This window comes from Anolis sagrei, chromosome 3 (genome assembly GCF_037176765.1).
Source record: "Anolis sagrei isolate rAnoSag1 chromosome 3, rAnoSag1.mat, whole genome shotgun sequence".
Classification (NCBI taxonomy): domain Eukaryota; kingdom Metazoa; phylum Chordata; class Lepidosauria; order Squamata; family Dactyloidae; genus Anolis; species Anolis sagrei.
In genome coordinates this window covers 98,381,946-98,401,671 of record NC_090023.1, presented here as the reverse complement: position 1 = coordinate 98,401,671, position 19,726 = coordinate 98,381,946, and the positions used below count along the sequence as shown (strand labels likewise).

At 39.5% G+C, this 19,726-nt stretch overlaps 1 protein-coding gene across 1 annotated transcript; it reads left to right on the top strand.

Moving 5' to 3' along the window:
* Positions 1-4,492: 4,492 nt before the first annotated feature.
* Positions 4,493-18,913, top strand: ASMT (acetylserotonin O-methyltransferase). Its single transcript, XM_060769864.2, has 8 exons — positions 4,493-4,790; positions 6,603-6,777; positions 8,071-8,200; positions 11,707-11,775; positions 12,777-12,895; positions 14,516-14,656; positions 15,577-15,699; positions 17,606-18,913. The coding sequence occupies exons 1-8, from the start codon at positions 4,719-4,721 to the stop codon at positions 17,815-17,817; spliced, it is 1,041 nt and encodes a 346-aa protein (XP_060625847.1). The 5' UTR covers positions 4,493-4,718; the 3' UTR covers positions 17,818-18,913.
* The last annotated feature ends 813 nt before the right edge of the window (positions 18,914-19,726 follow it).

The window sequence follows — 19,726 nt, the reverse complement described above, 5'->3', positions numbered from 1 at the left end:
CTTTTCCATGTGTCTCATTAACAAGTGGAACCACACTCCTGGAATCTGTGCTTTAAAGAGTTGCGAGTAGAAAAAGAAACGTTTAAAGTGGAGAAGTATGCTTTTAAAGGGGAATTGCACTTTTTTACAGCACTTTAGCCAAATTTCAGTGGAGTCAGAGGCAATGGCAAAGGCAACTGGAGTCCAGCCACCTAGAAGACCGCAAAAGAGGGAAGGAGATTATACGGACCATGCTAGCTACAGTATGTGTTCCCCTATTGTTTGCCTTGAAGTCATCTCTGATTTATGGTGACCCTATGGTGAATCTATCACAAAGTTTTCTGATGCTGAGATGTGTGTGACATGCCCAAGACCACAGAGTGGGTTTCCATTGCTGAGCCAAGAATCAAAGCCTGGTCTCTAATTCCATACTCTTGTTCTATCTACAACAGCTAGAAACGTGTGTGTTGTAGGGTTAAAATTTATATAGTGATTTCCAGTGTTAAGGACACTGATTACATTCTATAAAATGCATTTCTTGCATTTTATCCTTACAACAGCTCTATAGGTTGACTCAGTTTTATTATCCCTCTGCTCCCCATTATATTTCTGGAAAGTGAAACTAATAAAGTGTGAATTGCCCATGGCAACTTAAGAGACTGATAGTAAAGGTAAAGGTTTCCCCTGACATTAAGTCTAGTTGAGTCCAACTATGGGGTGGGGGTGGGTGCTCATCTCCATTTCTAAACTGAAGAGCCAGCGTTGTCCATAGACAACACTGGAGGTTATGTGGCTGGCATGACTGCATGGAGCACCATTACCATCCTGCAGAAGCCTATTGATCTACTCACATTTGCATGTTTTCGAACTGCTATGTTGTCAGAAGCTGGGGCTAACGGCAGGAACTAAGCCTGCTCCCCAGATTCGAATTTCCAATCTTTCGATCAGCAAGTGCAGCAGCTCAGCGGTTTAACCCACTGCACCACCGGGGGCCCCAAGAGACTGATAGCAACAGCAAATTAAAAAAGGAAAATTCATAATAGCACAGTAGCTTAACCACTGGGTCATAATCAGGAATCAGTAGACTAATAGGTTTGTTTGTAAGGCTACGCTAACCCCACAAACTAACCCTATTTACTGCTTAAAAGAGTATAGGAAGGGCCGTATTGGATAAGACAAAAGGCTTGTTTACACAGTAACCAATCGGTTCCAATTGAAAGCTTGCCAAGAGGATTTAAGTCTGGTTGCACCCTAGAATCATAGCTGGAAGAGACCATAAAGGCCATTCAGTCCAACCCCCTGCCATTCAGGAACACACAATCAAAACACCCAGCAGATGTCCATCTGATCTCTGTCTAGAAGCCTGAGAAGGAAACGCCACCACGTTCCAAGGCAGCATATTCCACTGCTGAACAGCTCTTACTGTCATCAGCATTGCCTCCAAAAATCCTGCAAATCTCTTGGGAAGACAGACAGACAAATGCCAACGTTCTGGAAGAAGCAAAGACCACCACCATTGAAATGATAATCCTCTGCCATCAACTCCGCTGGACTGGCCATATTGTCCAAATGCCTGATCACTGTCTCCCAAAACAGTTATTATACTCCCAATTCAAGAATGGAAAACCGAATGTTGGTGGACAGGAAAAGAGATTTAAAGATGGGCTTAAAGCCAACCTTAAAAATTGTGGCATGGAGAATTAAGAATCCCTAGCTCTTAAACATTGTAACTGGAGGTCAGCTGTTACCAACAGTGCTGTAGAATACAAAGAGGCACAAATGAAGAGCGAAAGGGAGAAACGTGTCAAGAGGAAGACAAATCTTACTGGTAGGAAGTTCTTCCTAGATTTGGAATATCATTTCCTTTAGTTTAAATCTATTGCTCCATAACCTAGTCCTAGAGCAGAAGAAAACAAGCTTACCTCCTCCTCAATGTGACATCCTTTTAAATATTTAAACATGGCTATCATGTTCCCTTTTAAACTTCTCTGAGATAAACACTCCCTAGCCCCCTAAGCCACTCCTCATAGTGCTTAACTTCCAGACCTTTGGCCATTTTTTAAACCTCTGGACATGTACTATCTTGTCAATATCCTTCTTGAATTGTGCCCAGAACTAGACACGATGTTCCAGATGATGTCTGACAAAAGCAGAAAAGAGTGCAACCATGACTTCCCTCAATCTAAACACTATATCCCTTTTAGTGCAGCCTGGCATCACATTTTTAGCTGCCGCATCACACTGTTGACTCATGTTTAGCTTATGGTCTACTAAGACTCCTAGATCTCTTTCACGTAAACTATTTTCAAGCCATTCTATATTTGTGCATTTTATTTTTTTCTACTTGAGTATATTACATTTTCCTCTTTTAATCGTTTTGTTAATTTTGGCCCCTCTCTCTAATCTGTTGAAGTAATTTTGAATTCTAATACTGTTCTCAGGGTTATCAGCCACCCTTCCAATTTGGTATCATCTACAAATTTGATCAGCATGCTCTCTGTTCCATCATCCTGCATTTCATTCTCCATAATAACAAATACCTCAAGGAATACTAGCTTAAATAATGGAGGTGGCAAACAGCCATCCTAACTCGTAGCTACCAATGGCACCATCTTCCAGGATTTTTCCTTTATTAGAATAATCCAATTTGACAATGAATTCCACATTTTAGTTACATGCTATGTAAAGATGTACTTCCATTTAACTGCCCTGGATAACACACTATTCAGTTTCAGTTGATGATTCCAGGTTCCAAAGCTTCTCCATCCCTTACAGAAGTGGAGAAAAGATGTGTGTTACTACATTAGCTCTGAAGGTAAATGTTCTGAGTACTCATTCCTGTAAGGGATAATTGAATTTTGACAGCAGTGTCTCCAAGGAGGCAGGTCCCACATTCACATCCTGATTTATAAAGGGCAATTTTATTGTACACACAAGCATCAATACATATACAAAATGCACTAAATGAAAAGAGCTTCCTTGTGGCAAACAACAAGTACATAATAAAAATAATTCAGTAATAAGACTTTTCTATTTTAAAAAACCCTGAAAAAAATGCCCTAGACTAACAGTTTCAATTTTTTAAAAAGGGAATCCAGGAACTGGAAATAGGACAGCATTTTGAGATCCGAGGAATCTAAAACAGATTTCAGAGACTGGATCATCAATGTGTTTCTTTAAGAGGTGGAAGCAGACTGGCAAAACCAGAACTGCTCTTAAAAACAAACTTTTATGCATTTTGGGCAAAGCGGATTGGCTTTTCCCCAACCATAGACCCTCTGTATATAAGACATGGGGTTAGGCAACTTCTGAGTGACAGTGGGTAAAGGATGGAAATTGGATGGGGGCACCTGTTGTGAGAGAATTAGCAGAACTTGTTTCATATTATCAAGAATTTCCTCTGTTCCCCATTCCACGTTCTCCAATTCAGCAGCTTCCTTATCTTCTTTATAGCAACATTTTCATGGGACTCTTGGAAGAAGGCAGAGCCCAGGGAAGACGATATCAACCAGCCTGGTTGCACATACAACTATAGCTTCATCTTACTTTACTTACTTAGGCAATCCCTTGTAGTTTGAGGATGATTGTCTTCCAAATTTGGTGTCTTGGTGGTAGGTCTGTAGGTGGCTGTGGAGCCCTATTCTTGATCCGCGTGTTCTCCCGCAGTGAGAACATTGGTTTCCAGGTGGAACTGGTCAGGGTTGGCTTGGTGTGCCTTCCTCTTGGCACGTTTCTCCTGTTCACCCTTCATTCACACCTTTTCAAATTCTACAGCATTGCTGGTCACAGCTGACCTCCAGCTGGAGCGCTCAAGGACCAGGGCTTCCCAGTTCTCTGTGTCTATGCCACAGTTTTTAAGGTTGGCTTTGAGCTCATCTTTAAATCTCTTTTCCTGTCCTCTAACATTCCATTTTCCATTCTTGAGTTCAGAGTAGAGTAACTGCTTGGGGGGGGGGGGGGTGATTGGGCATTCGGATAACGTGACCAGTGCAGCGGAGCTGATAGTGGAGGACCATTGCTTCAGTGCTGATGGCCTTTGCTTCTTCCAGCATGCTGACATTTGTTTGTCTGTCTTCCCAAGAGATTTGCAGGATTTTTCAGAAGCAACGCTAATGGAATTATTCTAGGAGTTGCATGTATATCTGTATCAACACTTGGCAGAAGACAGTGGATTTGTCATTATGAGGGTGAGAGGGAATCTAACCTAGATTTTAATGCTACCATTATGAACATTCTAGGTTGTATAGGAGCTCTGACATTGTCCATTTAGAGGTTTGACAGTTTTTGGGTGGGTGGGGGCTTTTTTTCAACTCAAGAGCAGCTGCTGGAAGACCGAATGCAAACCAGGGAGTCACTGCCTTGCAATGGGGGAGCCACCAGCTGCCCCTGTCCAAACCAATGAGACTCATACATGACTGAATTGCCCATTTCCATGGCAAGACCATTCCAACACATGACTAACTCTAAATCTAACCCAATATGTATATACAATAATTCTGTTATCCTTTCTTCTGACATATGCCATCCAAGCAGTCCATTTCCATCTGTGAACTCACGACAGCAAGTTTTTGTAGCAAAGAGGGTCTGTATCAGTACATGTGTTAGAAAACAAAACATGTGTTTGAAATGGCATTAGTCTAGTTAAATTGGACTACGCAGAATGATCTATGCCCGCAAGCAAAAGAGGCTTATTTAAATGAAGAGGGGAAAGGGGATTTCTCACAGATCAGCGCAGAAAAATGAACTCCACAGAAGACCTTGAATATCCGCACATCCTAATTCAGTACCAGAATGGATTTTTAATATCAAAGGTAATGCAATATCCCAAAAATATTATTCTTTTATTATGGCTGTGTTACTCTGTTGAAATTGTATATATTATTGGCAAAGGGAGAACCTTTTAACCTACCTTTTGAAATGGCTTGAAAAACAGATATTGGCAGCAAATGTTGCAATAGATACTGTTAGATCTAAAAGCATTATCAGCATAACTAATTTAAGACACATGCCTTAGGAAATCCAAAATCTCTGTTGGTTCAAGATCCCTATTAACAGAATAGGGATCTGATTCTACGAAAAGAAATCTAAACTTAAAAATCTGATAGGCAAGAAAAATGTTTGCTATTTTAATATTTACATTTTAAATTCAAATTATTTGGGACTTTCTAGCATTTTTTTTAAAAACATGTAGTATAAGATTCCATAAGTGTTCAGTAGTTTATGCCTTTGAATTGGTTTTGATACTGTCTCCAGCTTAGCAGCTAGCCTTTTACCCTTCAAGAATATTGGTGTTCTGTTGGAATTGTGTGTCTTTATGTCATTTCAAACTTATGGTGACCATAAGGCAAGCCTATCACGGGGTTGTTGGGTTTTTTTGTTGTGTTGTTGCAATATTTGTTCAAAATAGATTTGTCATTGCCTCTTCTCAGGCTGAAAGAGATTGTGACTTTCCCATGGTCATCCAGTGAGTTTCATGGCTGAGCAGAGATTTCAAATCCTGGTCTCCAGAGTCATATGATGGCTCTTTCCCAGAACATCTCTGTTGGTATATATGCTTGGGCAAGCCACACACTTTTAGTCTCAGAAAACTTTGTGACAGGTTTGCCTTAGTCAAAACCATAAAATAACAGACTAATCAAGAAAAAAACAAAACAAAAAACAGTTTGAAGGCACATAACAGCAACAATGCGTTGTCAAAGGCTTTCATGGCCAGAATCTCTGGGTTGCTGTGAATTTTCTGGGCTATATGGCCATGTTCCAGAAGTATTCTCTCTTGACATTTCGCCCACATCTATGGCAGGCGTTGTGAGGTTTCTCACAACTTCTGAGAGGTCCCTCACAACCTCTGAGAATGCCTGCCATAGATGTGGGTGAAACTTCAGGAGATAATGTTTCTAGAACATGGCCATACATCCCAGAAAACTCACAGCAACTCAACAATATGTATATCCACAGATAATTCAACTCATGCTAGAAATGTCTTCTCTAATATCGGTTTTAGAAATCATCATGAGGACATTTGCTTGCAGTTGTGATTTTAACATACTAAGGAGTTTGGGTAGAAAAATCCAAAACTCTTTAGTATGTTAAAATCATTTATTATGTTAGAATCACTCAGAAAAGAGCAACACCAAACATTTGCAAGAGAGATGTAGATTTACACTTTAAACCATCATATACAGTTTGAGCATCTTTGTCTGGAATGCCTAAATCCAAAATGCTGATAAATCTTTGGCCTGAGAGGGTGACATTTTTGTTTTCTGTGAGTACACAAATTTTGTTTCATGCACACAGCTATCAAAGATGTTGTGTATAACCTGTTGTATCTGACATATAAATGAATATAATGTTCAGACTTGGGTTCCATCTCTAAGATATCTCATGTCAATACAGGTTTTCCAAAATGAGTAAATAAATATTCAGAAATCTAAAATACTTTTGGTCTTAAGCATTTGGCTAAGGAATATACTCAACATGTACCAGCAATATTCTTTGCTACATTAAAGCTTAATCACAGTTCTGTAAGCACTGGTTCCATTGTCTGGCTTTCCAGTGAAAATATATCACACATGGCTGTGTGCTCTCGCCTGGTTAGCATCTTTAATTCCTGCCTTTGCCTTTAGGTGATGTTCACTGCCTGTGAGATGGGGATTTTTGATCTCCTGAGAGAGTCAAAGGAGACACTGTCGACAAAGACCATTGCAGAGCGGCTAGGCAGCAGCATTCGTGGAATGGAGAGGCTTTTGGATGCCTGTGTTGGATTGAAGCTCCTGAGAGTAGACATAAAACAGGAAGGAGGTAACACTATCAACTACTCTACATCAGGTCACTATATTGTGCTACATCAAAATGGTGCTAATTGTCCTAGAACATGGGTGAAAAGTGCACCTTGTTTAGTCAAGCAGCACTACAGTGTGGGCAAGATAGCAAAAGAACGCACAAGTTAGGAAAATCTGCATTTGCCTAAGCTTATGGAGAAGGTACAGATTCTGCTATCATTCTTCCTCTTTCATAGAATCATAGAATCAAAGAGTTGGAAGAGACCTCATGGGCCATCCAGTCCAACCCCCTGCCAAGAAGCAGGAATATTGCATTCAAATCACCCCTGACAGATGGCCATCCAGCCTCAGCTTAAAAGCTTCCAAAGAAGGAGCCTCCACCACACTCCGGGGCAGAGAGTTCCACTGCTGAACGGCCCTCACAGTCAGGAAGTTCTTCCTAATGTTCAGATGGAATCTCCTCTCCTGTGCTTAGTTAATAGAGTGCTAATTACATTTGCACTTTGAATTAAAGTTGCAGCAGTTAGTGTAAGCTGAGGACAAAGTGAGAAAGTGGAAGGAGGAAGAAAATTGGCACATTTTAAAAGCAGCTAAAATAATGGGACAACAGAGAATTAATCAAATCAGAGCAGTTGTGAAATATGCAAAATCCTCATACAGGGGTAATTTATTTTAATTATTTTTTGTGGTAAAAAGGAAAATAGTTATGAGGGCTTCTAGGAAAAGCAATTATGTTTGTAAAGCAGGCATAAAAGACCCCTGATCTAGTCCACTCCCTTTTTTAAAAAATAAAGAAAATGGGAATGGGCTTCCTGCAATTTTTTGATTGGGATTTTAAAATTTTAACCACATTTTTCATAAGTTTGACGTGTGTCCAGAAGATGTCCTGAAAAGAAAGGTGATCAGAAATGATAAAAAATCAACACTAACTAGTAATTTTGTAGGATTGACAGCTGAATAGGTGTTCTGAATCTGGATTCGGTATGAATGGGCTCAGCACAGATCTCTGTCAAGAGGATATCAAAAATTGTCCTGTTGTAGGCAAAGGATATGTCTAAGGACCACATCACATAGATGAGGTCCTGTGGGGTGACTCCCCCTGTGCTGGCCTCATGATTTGCAATGGAAAAGGGAGCCCCACTGGAAGTGAGCTAGCATAATCTGATAGGCAGTGTGGGGCTCCGTGGCTCAACTGAGGCAAAAACATCCCACGACACTACAAATGACTCATATGATGAGGTCCTAAATCTATTCTTCTTTGTGGATTGTCATCATGGTATTTAATTTTGGTTTCCCTTTTTTTCTTTTTAAGCTTTTTATGGAAACACTGAAATATCAAATCTCTACCTCACCAGATCAGGTTCAAAGTCCCAGTATCATAATCTGATGTACTACTCCAAAACCATCTATCTGTGCTGGCACTATCTGACAGATGCTATAAGGTGAGATAGATAAGAATTGAACTTATGTTTCAGAAGAACAAGTGTACCCCCTGTCATAGAACCCATTCTATCCTCTTTTCATAGATTTGTTTTCAAGGCAATTGGAGAATATAACTGGGTATATTGGTAATTGTAAGCAAACAGTATCTGGTGTTCATTGCTGGTAAAGGAGAATTCATGGAAGAGGGAAAATGTTACTTTTTGGATTAAAGCTCTGATAATCCCCTTGAGCGTGAGGACTGGGGATTCTGAAAGCTATTTTTAAAAATCTTTTCAAGCTCTGGGACGACTTCAGAGTTGCTACAGTTATACTCTTTTGTTCTTGTTTCATTCTAAATACCAAATGCTGAAATTGCAATACCTTTGAGGGCAAGCCTATTGCAGGTGTGAGGAAACACCTAGGGAACACTTAGTCATAATAACACTATTTGTGGATATAGTTCTCTGGGGGATACCTGACAATGAGCAGCTGGCATGTAGGCGTTGGGATATCAAATGATGCTCTTGTCTGAGTGGAAGGGGGGGGGGGGGAAGACGGAAATGAGATTTTTCTGCTAATGGGAGCCACCATATGGTTCTCTGCTTAGCCTCCTGTTATTATTATCAGTATCATGATTATAAAATTCTTCCCAAATGGAACGAAGAAGTATGGTACTGATATTTTATATATGTTTATTGTAGGCCTGGGTAACAACGCAAAAATTTGTTTCTAAAATCGATTTGTATTTGGGGTTTTTTTTTCTGTTTCGATATTTAAAATAATTATAAAATTTTCCCTTAGAAAAGTTCGGTATTTACGAAATTTCGTTAATATTTACAAAACATTTTGTAAAGATGGCCCCCTTTTTTAAATTTAATTATTAATTTAGTAGAATAGGGAGGAGAAATTATTATTAAGGAGGGAAGGCAGGCACTCACTCTGGCGGGCCCTCAAGCGCTGCCGCCGAGTCGGGCCCGGCTCCTCCGAAGCTAAGGTTTCAGTGCGGAATTGGGAGAAGGGGCTCCCCAAAGGCCATCTAGTCCCGCCCTCTGCTATGGTCTCAATGCGAAATTGGGAGAAGGGCTCCCCAAAGGCCATCTAGCCCAGCCCTCCGCTAAGGTTTCAGTGCGGAATTGGGAGAACGAAGCACACCCACCGCAAAGGTGAGGAAGGAGGGACGGGCCGCCTTCCCGCTGAGGGTCGCTCGCCCTCTCGCTCGCTTGCTCAGCCGGCGCCTTCCCCGCCCTCTCCTCCTCCTCCTCCTCCTCCTCCTCCTCCTCCTCCTCCTCTTTCAGGCTCTGACTGGCTAAGGAGAGAGGAGAGCTCCCAGCAAGCATAGCCATCTTACGTATTTCCGAAATGGACGGAAATACAAAAATATTTGGCGCATGCCGTTTCGATATTTAAAAACACTTCCGGGTTTAAAAATAAGTTTTGAAATCGTTTTGTAATTGCTAAAATTAACGAATATTTAATGAATTACAAAATTAACGAACGAAACCGCCCAGGCCTAGTTTATTGATATAGAAACAAATACTGCATTTACCTGGGGTAGGGGCAGGAGTTAAGGCTAATCTTTTTAAAAGAAAGCAGATTTAGTCCAGAAGAAGCAATAAACAAGAAATGTGGGAAGATATGAAGTACAGGGTGAAGGCAGAAAAGAGGAAATCTCTAAAAATTTGAATATATATATACAAAATTGACATTTATATAATATCATTTTTATGAAAGACTACGGGACTGTGAAAGAACACAGCTTATATCCAACATACTGATATTTTTGATGTTCTCAAGTAGAGTTTCAAACCAGGTTACAGGGCAGATGCAGATTTGGTTGCCACGGTGGATGACCTATGCAGGGAACTGGACAAGGTGAAAGTGCCCTGTTGGTTCGGCTTTCCATACCAGTGACCATGGTATCCTTCTGAGCCGCCTCTCTGGGATGGGTCTTGGAACTATTGTTCTTCAGTGGCTCTGTTCTTCCCTGGTGGGACACTCTCAGAGTTTTTGGTGCTAGGAGGTACAGTAACTGGTTGATTCCCCAGTTACTGGTCTGTAAAGTCCCTCAGGGTTTGTTTTATCTTGTGTGCTGTTTATCATCTACACAAAACCACTGGAGGAGGTTGTCCAGAGTTTTGGGTTCAGATGTCACCAATATATTGATGATTCTCAGCTCTGCTAGTCCTTTACACTTAATTCCAAGGCAGCTGTTTCTATGCTAAACCAATGCATAACAACTGTAATGGTGACAAAGAAATTGAAGTTTAATCCAGACAAGATAGAGGTATTCCTGATCAATTTAAAGACAAATCTGGGAAAACAGACAGATCTCTTGAAAATACAGGTATGTAGTTTAAGGGTACTCCTGGACTGATCTCAGCCTGAAGGTGCATTACTGACCAGCAATTCTTTTGCATAGTCAAGGTGTGCCAACTGCACCCATTCCTGAAGAAGTTGCATTTGGCTACGGTGGTACCCATTTGGATACTTTAATGCACTCTATGTAGGTCTGCCTTTGAAAAAATGTTCAGAAACTTCAATTGGTCTAAAGAGCTGAAGCCATGGTGTTAATCTGAACTTGATTTAGGGAGCACACAACTTCCTTATTACAACAGTTCCATTAGCCACAATTTTCAGGTGCAATTCATATAACTGATGTTGATCTATAATATCCTTTTTGGCCAAGTTTGTAGAACCATATCTCCCTGTAAGAGCTCTAAGATTATCTGGAAATACATTTCCTAGTCCCACCAATTTCTCAAGCTCTCTTGTTTTTGGTACTTTTCTTGGTGGCCGCTCCTTGACTTTGAAATTCCCTCCATAGACAGCTAAGTTGGCCTCTTCTTTACTTTCCTTCTGGCAGCAGACAGAAACATTTTTCATTGCCACCAAGCTTTTACAAACTTACAAGAGTTGGGCTTTTGATGCTGTTTAAAGCCACACTGAGTCTCGTTGGGAATGAATAATAACAAAAACAATAACAACTTATTTTTCAGGATGAGGTCCTCACTTTGGGTAGCTTTGGGTCCAGTCTTGGGGTATAAAGTATTACTTAAATACATTGCTTTAATGTTTGAAATAGCAGAGTAGATTTATGCCCCATGGACTTAGAAGCCACCAGATACCAGTGTTTTTTGTTCCACTGTAATTTGCTCACACCCTTGGGAAGGACATGATGGAACCTCCTGCTATCAATTTTGGCATCCTACTTTCTATATCCTCACCTCTGAGGATGCTTGCCATAGATGCAGGCGAAACGTCAGGAGAAAAATTGCCTCCAGAACATGGCCATATAGCCCAGAAAAACCTACAACCCCGTTTGTATATCTTCTCTCCTACTGTCTTCTGTCTATGAGTGAAAGGTCTTCTGACACAACCAACTATAATATAAGCATTCTCTGCCATGTCTCCAATGTTAAACCCGTTCTGAAGTGTGTGTTGCGTAGGAGGCATGTTATATAAAATAAAAAGCACTTAAAAGTTAGCCTGTCAGATAAATTGTGCCCTTCTCTTTTTGGTTCTTAAGGGAGGGGAAAAACCAATATGAGAGAGCATTTGGCATTTCATCAAAAGATGTATTTGAGGCTCTTTACAGGTAAGGTTGCCATGCAATAACTTCATATCAAAGTACATCTCTGGTCTTTGTTGGTATATTTTGTATAAATCCCTGTGTCACTCTCATAGAACCGAATGTTAATTGTAATGATGGTTCTACCTAGAGTAGTCCCTCAATTAATTGAATAGTGAATCAGTACTTATGTAAATCCCTTTCATGCAATGGGTCTACTCTGGTTGGCAGTTATAGTTTAGACTAGTTTCAGGCAAAGTGTGGCCAATGGTCCATATGCAATCCCCAGAGCTATTTTGCAACCTCCAGAGCCCACTTCCTCCTGAGGTCAATAATTCCACCAAATGGCTTGCAGAGGGTCAGGAAGCATTTTCACCATGTCACTTCCAGGTCATTTTAGATGTCAAAATATCTTTTCTTAAAGCCAGAAGTGAACAAAAATTGAATGCCTAGTCAATCTGTGTTGTAAAAAGTCCTCCTAGAGAGCCTTTAGGGTCAGAGGTGTGTGGCAGAAATATGGCCTTTCTAGTACTTTGGGTGTACTAATGTATCTCACTAGCCTCTGACATCTGCCAATTCTTAATTTAGGCCATCTTTTTTCCTTCAAAGTTGGCTCTTTTCTGATACCAGCTAAGTAACAGTTAAGATCCAATCTGATTATGTAATATGTAAAACATTATAATGTATCCTGCTGGATTACAATATTCAGAATCCTTCATTTAACATACATTTCATTAATTCCTCATGCAGCAATTCAGCAATATCCCAAGGGCTTGAATGCACCATTGGACATGAGTTTTTTGCCTATAAAGGATGCCTCATTCCTGCATGAGGAACAACAAATTCATTGAATTACAGATCTCCCCCTCTTTTTAAAATGAATGTGTCAATCTGCAGATACTGAAGCATAGCCACCCCTTTTAATTAAGATGATAGTATTAATCTTTGAATTCATGTTTGTCACATAAAGTTAGTCCACATGGGTAATTACCACAATGTCTATTGCTGATGCAATTTCAAATCTGTAGGTCAGAGGAAGAAATGATAAAATTCATGTATGGACTGAATGCAACTTGGAGCATATGTGGCAGAGACGTGCTAGCTGCATTTAATCTTTCTCCATTCACTGTGATTTATGACCTTGGAGGTAAAAATTTTCAACTGTCTGACTTATTCAACTATGGAGATGTCAAAATGCTAAGCTCAAAACTGTCATGCATGGAGCAACTTTTGTCTTTAGATGCATAATTGACATTGAATTGAAGCAACTAAAACAGGAGGGAAGCTGATTCTATGGACTAATTATCTTAAATTTCTCAGCTGCAATCTCTGTACTGCTATAGCACAATGAGAATGCTTGGTAGGACATCCAGGTCCATCAAGCTCCTTCCCCTGTCTTATTATTATAGTTCTGCTATTATTTATTTATTTATTACCCACCTCTACATACAGCTCAAGGCGGGAGACAAAAGTTTTACTGATATATAGGAAGGATCAAGATACTCTTTCAATCCAAGGAATGAATGGCATTTCAATGAGGTTCTCAAGGTTTACATTCCAGTGGTGGAGAGGACAAAAGACTGGGACTAAACGTACCAGCACATTTTAGCTTATAACTCTCACTGTCCCTATCTGGGCTTAGAAGAAACACTATAAACTTTTACAATGGGGACTGGGGAACTGCTCAAAATGTTGGAAAACTACAAAATATTTCTGCCATAGCATGGGGTTGGGTGTCCTTATTCTGTTGCTGTAAATAGTCCCTTCTGAAGCTCAGATCCTGTGAAAAGGGACTATTTCAGGTCCCAGCATGTTTGGATTCCCCCAGAGGCTTTTGTAACATGTTCTTTATGCAGGCACCCTTTACTTGGAATAGGGAATGTCTGGCCCTTTGAATGTTTTTGCAATGCAACTTCCATCAGTTCTAGAAGCCAAGCGAGGCATAATTTTGATTGTAATTCAACAACCTCTAGACCAGTGGTTCTCAACCTGTGGGTCCCCAGATGTTTTGTCCTTCAACTCCCAGAAATCCTAACAGCTGGTAAACTGGTTGGGATTTCTGGGAGTTGTAGGCCAAAACACCCGGGGACCCACAGGTTGAGAACCATTGATTTAGACAATCAACACTTTCTGTAGCCTTTGTTGGAAACCAGCAGGAAGCCTAAGAGATCCTTCACTCTTCAGAGCATGCTGTTTTTAATTGTTGTAGTGTGACTTCAAGCCATTTCTTGTGTCACTATATGATCCAGTAAGGCAAATACCAGCCCCCATCCTGTTGTATTGTCAATGCCCTTCCCCATACCCATTCTGCTGTTTGAACAACTCACTTTGGCACTCGCAGTAGCCAAAGCTCATGCCATCAACTTTATTTTCTTGAAATGCAATGTGCAAATGTTTGAGTTCCACAACACTGCAGATGAAACAAAACTTAGCGATTTTGTTCATTGCTCTCAAGTTGGCTTGAGTTTTTACCAACTTTGTGAATGAGAGACCTCCAAGCCATTCTGTTCAAAGCTGAGGCATTTTGCAAACTGCTTTTAAAAACACACATTTCAAAACCAGGTGTGATATAAAAAACCAAAATGCCTGTCATGGAATGGAACACAGTTCACACACTGTCTGCCTGATGAGGACAATCTCTCCCCCCCCCACCCCCTCCCACACACACACACACACTCATACACACACACATTTCCAAAGAGCAGTTACTGCTATTCCAGGTGTAGGTTTTCTATGTCTAAATTAATTGTACTTTTTCTCTGAAAAGGAGGTGCTGGTGCTCTGGCCCATGAATGCATTTCATTGTATCCAAACTGTACAGTTACAATTTTTGATCTCTCCAAAGTAGTGGAAACAGCAAAAAAGCATTTTGTATCTTCAGAGGAACAGCGGATTACTTTTCATGAAGGTAAATATGAATCTTTTAAGGGACCTATTTTTCTATGCCTCCAGATTAAACTGGAAGCAAAGAGAGAGACGGACATATTTTCCCTTGTACAAACTATCTACCTCTCTTTAAGACAGGAATGGGACTCAGGGCAAACCATGAGTTACCTATAGAACACCAGGGTCATTTGGCCAACCAGATGTCAACCTATTAAAATGGGATTTTAAAAAATGAGAGTTTAAATTCTGGAAGTTTTGTGAGCTGCAATTCTTCCTAAAACAAGGAGTAACTCATGCTTATGCTTTGTTGCTCTGGGATTTTACAAAAATGATTTGCACTTTCTAAAATCTAGAAAGGATTCCCGAATTTGTGGTAATCTTCTAGTGTTTGTAAGGCCCTTTCACACTACACAATTATAACACTATCATTCTGATTAAGGAATTAGCTAGTTTTTTAAAATAGTGGAAATAACTGTTTTAAAGCAATTGTGGTTACCTTAATCAATGTTAAGATTCCAACCTGTGTGTTCAAAGACAATGTAGAAAAACAAAATGAAATCGTTGACTGCTTAGTTTAACCATATCTCTGCTGTAGCTGAGATATGGTTAATAACATATGATCTACATATGTTAATAACATATGATCTACATGATGTTAAAGTATAAAATGTAATCAGATCCTCATAAACCAACCATTTTATTTGTTGCCTGCCATATTCTCTATTGGCCTAATCATAGTAAAGAAAGATCGATAATTATTACATCAGTGGGGTTATTTTCTTGACACTTTTTAGCTTGATCTGCTGTTGTGTGGCAATGACCACAATGTTTAGATTAATTGTTTGAAAATTTTCCCCACTATAGATCATATTTGAATAATGTAACATGGCTGATTAAATGGAAATTTATGTTGAATTTATTTTTCCTCATTTTTCAATACAGGAGATTTTTTCAAAGATCCTATCCCAGAAGCTGATCTGTATATTTTAGCAAGGATCCTTCATGACTGGGCAGATGATAAATGTGTGCAGCTGCTTACAAAAGTGCAAAAGGTCTGCAAACCTGGTATGTAAGTATATAGGACCCCTAAGATTTGCCTGTGCATTACATCCTTCATGTAAAAAATAATTGTCCTATTATTTCTATGATACTACTTCATAGACCCAGTGTTTTCCAGAGACTGTTAACAACCATTTCTCACTGGCACTTCTTGGGACCACAGTGCTTTAAACACCACATATTGGTGCCGTCCAAGTAGTATGGTTCCTAATATTATTGACTAAATGTCTTATGAAGGGAAATATTGAGATGACCTGCAACAGAAGATGTGTCCTGAGCAATTTCTAATAAAAAGCATTAAATATATAAAGGGCAGTGTACACCATTTCAGAAAAATCTGTTTTCAGAGGTGGAGAGGGCACCTTTCGCCCTTCCATCTCATCAGACTTTCTTAGGTGTAACCTGACACTGGCAGTAATTCATCAACTCTACATCCTTCATCTTAAGAGACAGGTTCAATTGTAGATCTCAGGACTGAAACATCTGGCCAGTGTTTTGCACTTTTGCACTTGTTATGGGGGTGGGCTTTTGCAATGAGAAAAAATACGTTCAAGAACGTAAGAATTCAAGAATATTCTGATGTTCTGTTGTAATACAATGAACTTATATACAGTAGTGTAAGTTGATTTTGGATTAAAGTCAATGGCAGGTTTTGATGCCAAATGATTTTGATAGAATGGATACATCATGGTGGATAAGTCATGGTACAGTCCACAGAGAGCAGAAAACTCCAGTCATCCTTGGCCACCACTATCATTTCCCCAGGCATTCAAGAAGCCAGAAGCTGTAGCACAGTAGGGATAACAGAAGTAGTTGGTGCTTCTTTTAGGTCTTTCCAGGATGGACATAACTCTCATCTTTAATTGCTCTACTCAGAGATTGTCCCTTTATTGATAAGAGTTAAAGCATAGTAAGGGATCAATAAATATTTTATTTGCACTATGGACATTGCAGTATGATAGCAATCCTATATGGATGCAGCTAAATGTAAGAGGAAAAGATGTCACATGGATAAGTCAACCTAGGATTTTTGGGTCAGATTCAACTAATATTTCTAGACAGCATATATATACTATGCCAAGAGAAGATCCTTCATTGCTCCCCTCCACCTTTGCCCATGTGTCTAGTCCATATTTCTGTTATTCACTTACAATAACAATCTGGAATAATGTCTGGCATTCTAATGATATGAACCTCCAACTTTTATATCTCCCTAGCCACCATGGCATGATAATCCACAACAGCTAAGGAAAGGGATTGGGATTGTCCTCTATTGGTAACAATCCAGAGTTTTCTTCACCTGGGTCACCTCCACTGACCATTTACTGACGTTTGAAGTTAGCTCCAAACTGCTGGCAACTAGACAACAAATTCCCACAAAAGCGTGTGAAAGAAAACCATTAATGTACAACAGGGCTGTGTTGTTTGTGTAATCACCACCTGGGCATCACACTGGTTCCACGATCTCCTATATAATAATCTGTACAGCAAAACCACTTTCTTCAATACCAGTTTGAAGCCACCTTAAATGGTCAATGTGAATGGGGCTTTTAATACAGAGCCTTGCTTTGCTTTTAAAATAACATTTTAAAAGAACATCTCACTGATCCACATTGTCACAATGATTTAATTTCATGGCACTTCCTGAGAGGCAAGTTAAGATAGTCTAGATATCTTAACTTGCATCTCTTATATCAGCCCCTAGGGAACAGAAAAGATACTGAGACATGAGTCCAATGTGAAGGCCACATGTTGTCCTGCTCTCTATAGCGTTAAATGAGCCCTAGTCCCATGTGAACAATGCTATCTTTGTGTTGAACTGATCTGTTGATGCTACAAAGCCAGTTGGGAGAAAAGGGACAGGTTGAGCTGTGCATTCCAGTGAATCTTCATGATCTTATATCCCAACTAGGTGGTGGAGTCCTGCTTGTTGAAACACTTCTGAATGAGGACAAAAGTGGGCCATTGGAAAGCCAACTGTATTCTCTTAACATGCTTGTTCAGACAGAAGGAAAAGAGAGGACTGCAACAGAGTTCACCAAACTGCTTATAGAAGCAGGTTTCCTGGAGACTGAAATCAAGAGAACGGGAAAGCTGTATGATGCCATTTTAGGCAGGAAATAATTTAGCCCCCGTTGCTTTAGAATGCAAGTAAAGTGAGTAATAATAGACTATGGTTCCAGCAGGGATCCCTCCTCCATCTAATTCACTAGATTAGCAATTATCATATCAGTAGCAATCTAACAGCTATGAAATGTTACAGAATGATTTTGTTTAATTATAGTCTACCTTAAAAGAGTGCTGCTTGGCCCCTTTCTGTCTATATTTCTACCTTAAATTTCCTTTACAATCCACATGGTACATACAGTAGTTGTAGGTAATCAACCAAGCCAATGGCTTGGGTCAGACACAGTATGGCATCATGGAATGTTAAGAAAATACTGATGGTGGAGATATCAGTCATGGAACAATGACAACAGTTCAGTGGTGAGAGAAATACAAATCTCACAAAGGCCTTTAGGAATCAGGAAGGATATTTTTGCTTGAGTGTAGTGCTGCTTACATAGGCCCAAGAAAGGAGTCTAATACATAGCTTGAGCAGGAATTTTGGTTTGTTGGGTAACTTGTGGTTTTCCAGATCATACAATTCCTTCATCATATGCCGGCTGTGATAGGAGTTGCAGTCCAATAACACTTGGATGATCACACATTCCCCATCTCTGTTGGAATCGACATTTAAGTATGCTATAGTAGAATATTTGTGCATTATGTACATTCAGTTAAGTGGTCTTTTGATGAAAGCAGCTAGTCTTTTTAACTATAGATCCTTCTTCTGCAAAGCATGGTAATTATTTTGGAAATATGGTTCACTCTGCCAAAAATATCACAGTTCTTTAATACTAGAGGCATGTATTTCAGAGAGAATCAAGTCAATATAAAAGCATGATGGAGTATGGTAGTTCCTCCATTTTTAAAAACCAGTTTACTAATAAAATACTATGAAATGTGGTTTCAAGTGGCAATGTAGTGATGATGACGATGATATCAATATATAAATAAATGAATATGCTGACTCTTTAGTTTAATTAGTAGAATTGTTTAATGCACAAGACTGAGTCCCAGTTGATGTGCCTTTCTCTAAAGACTTTGAGAGAGCAACCATATTAGTCTGTTGTAGCAAAACCAACTAAATTAATAAAGGTATTTTTGTGGACTAGAATCCATTTTGTGAATGAAGTCCTTCTCTGATTTGGTCGGCATAGATACATATAGTTGCAGAAAAGGAATAATTGTATCCAGTCAAGAGGGAAATGAACTGTAAATGAAATTGTGTAAACAGATTGTTCAGATATTAAAAATAAAGTAAAGACACAGTTACATCACCCATTAGATGGCACTGTTGCGTTGCACTTTAATTCAGACCAGCAAGTACCCATTTTCAGCATTGTATGCTAGACCTTATTCTAGAAGACCAGCAAACAGTAACCAGGCTATTTACTCCGCAAGAGGAATGGTGTCAGCAAAAATATGGAGGCCCCCTAGTTTAGCTGAAGAAACCTTCTTCTATGGTGACATGTTTTCCTGAAAATTGTGTTTGGAATATCCCCATCTAGGATAAAGCACACTTTCTAGAGGGGTTATTATTTTTCATATTTCATGTCTTTGATGCTTGAGTGCTAGCATTTATAAACATGAAGGCAAGGTAATGTAGAATTTGTTTGGCCCAAAGGGATTTAAAGTTGAAATTATATATATATATATATATATATATATATATATATATATATATAATCTCTCTCTAATAGGTATAAACATCTGTTTAGGAATTTTTACTTAACTCCAATGGGAATGAGGTGGGGACGTAAGAGGGAGTCAGGAGGACTCCAGTTCCTTCCCCCAGAGGCTCCATAAGCCAAATTACATCAGAGGGTACAGCCTTGACCCTACCCATCATAAGGTGCAGCTTTATAATGTTTTGATTGAGAACCAGTTTTCTCTTCTCCCCAGGTGAGAATGTTTTCATTCTATAAAA

Bases quoted from the DNA above. Each gene is read 5' to 3' on its own strand.
- ASMT (XM_060769864.2), top strand. From the start codon at position 4,719: ATGAACTCCACAGAAGACCTTGAATATCCGCACATCCTAATTCAGTAC. The intron at 11,776-12,776 runs GTAAGGTTGCCA...TCAAATCTGTAG, and splicing joins GTATTTGAGGCTCTTTACAG to GTCAGAGGAAGAAATGATAA. The intron at 14,657-15,576 runs GTAAATATGAAT...TTTTCAATACAG, and splicing joins GCGGATTACTTTTCATGAAG to GAGATTTTTTCAAAGATCCT.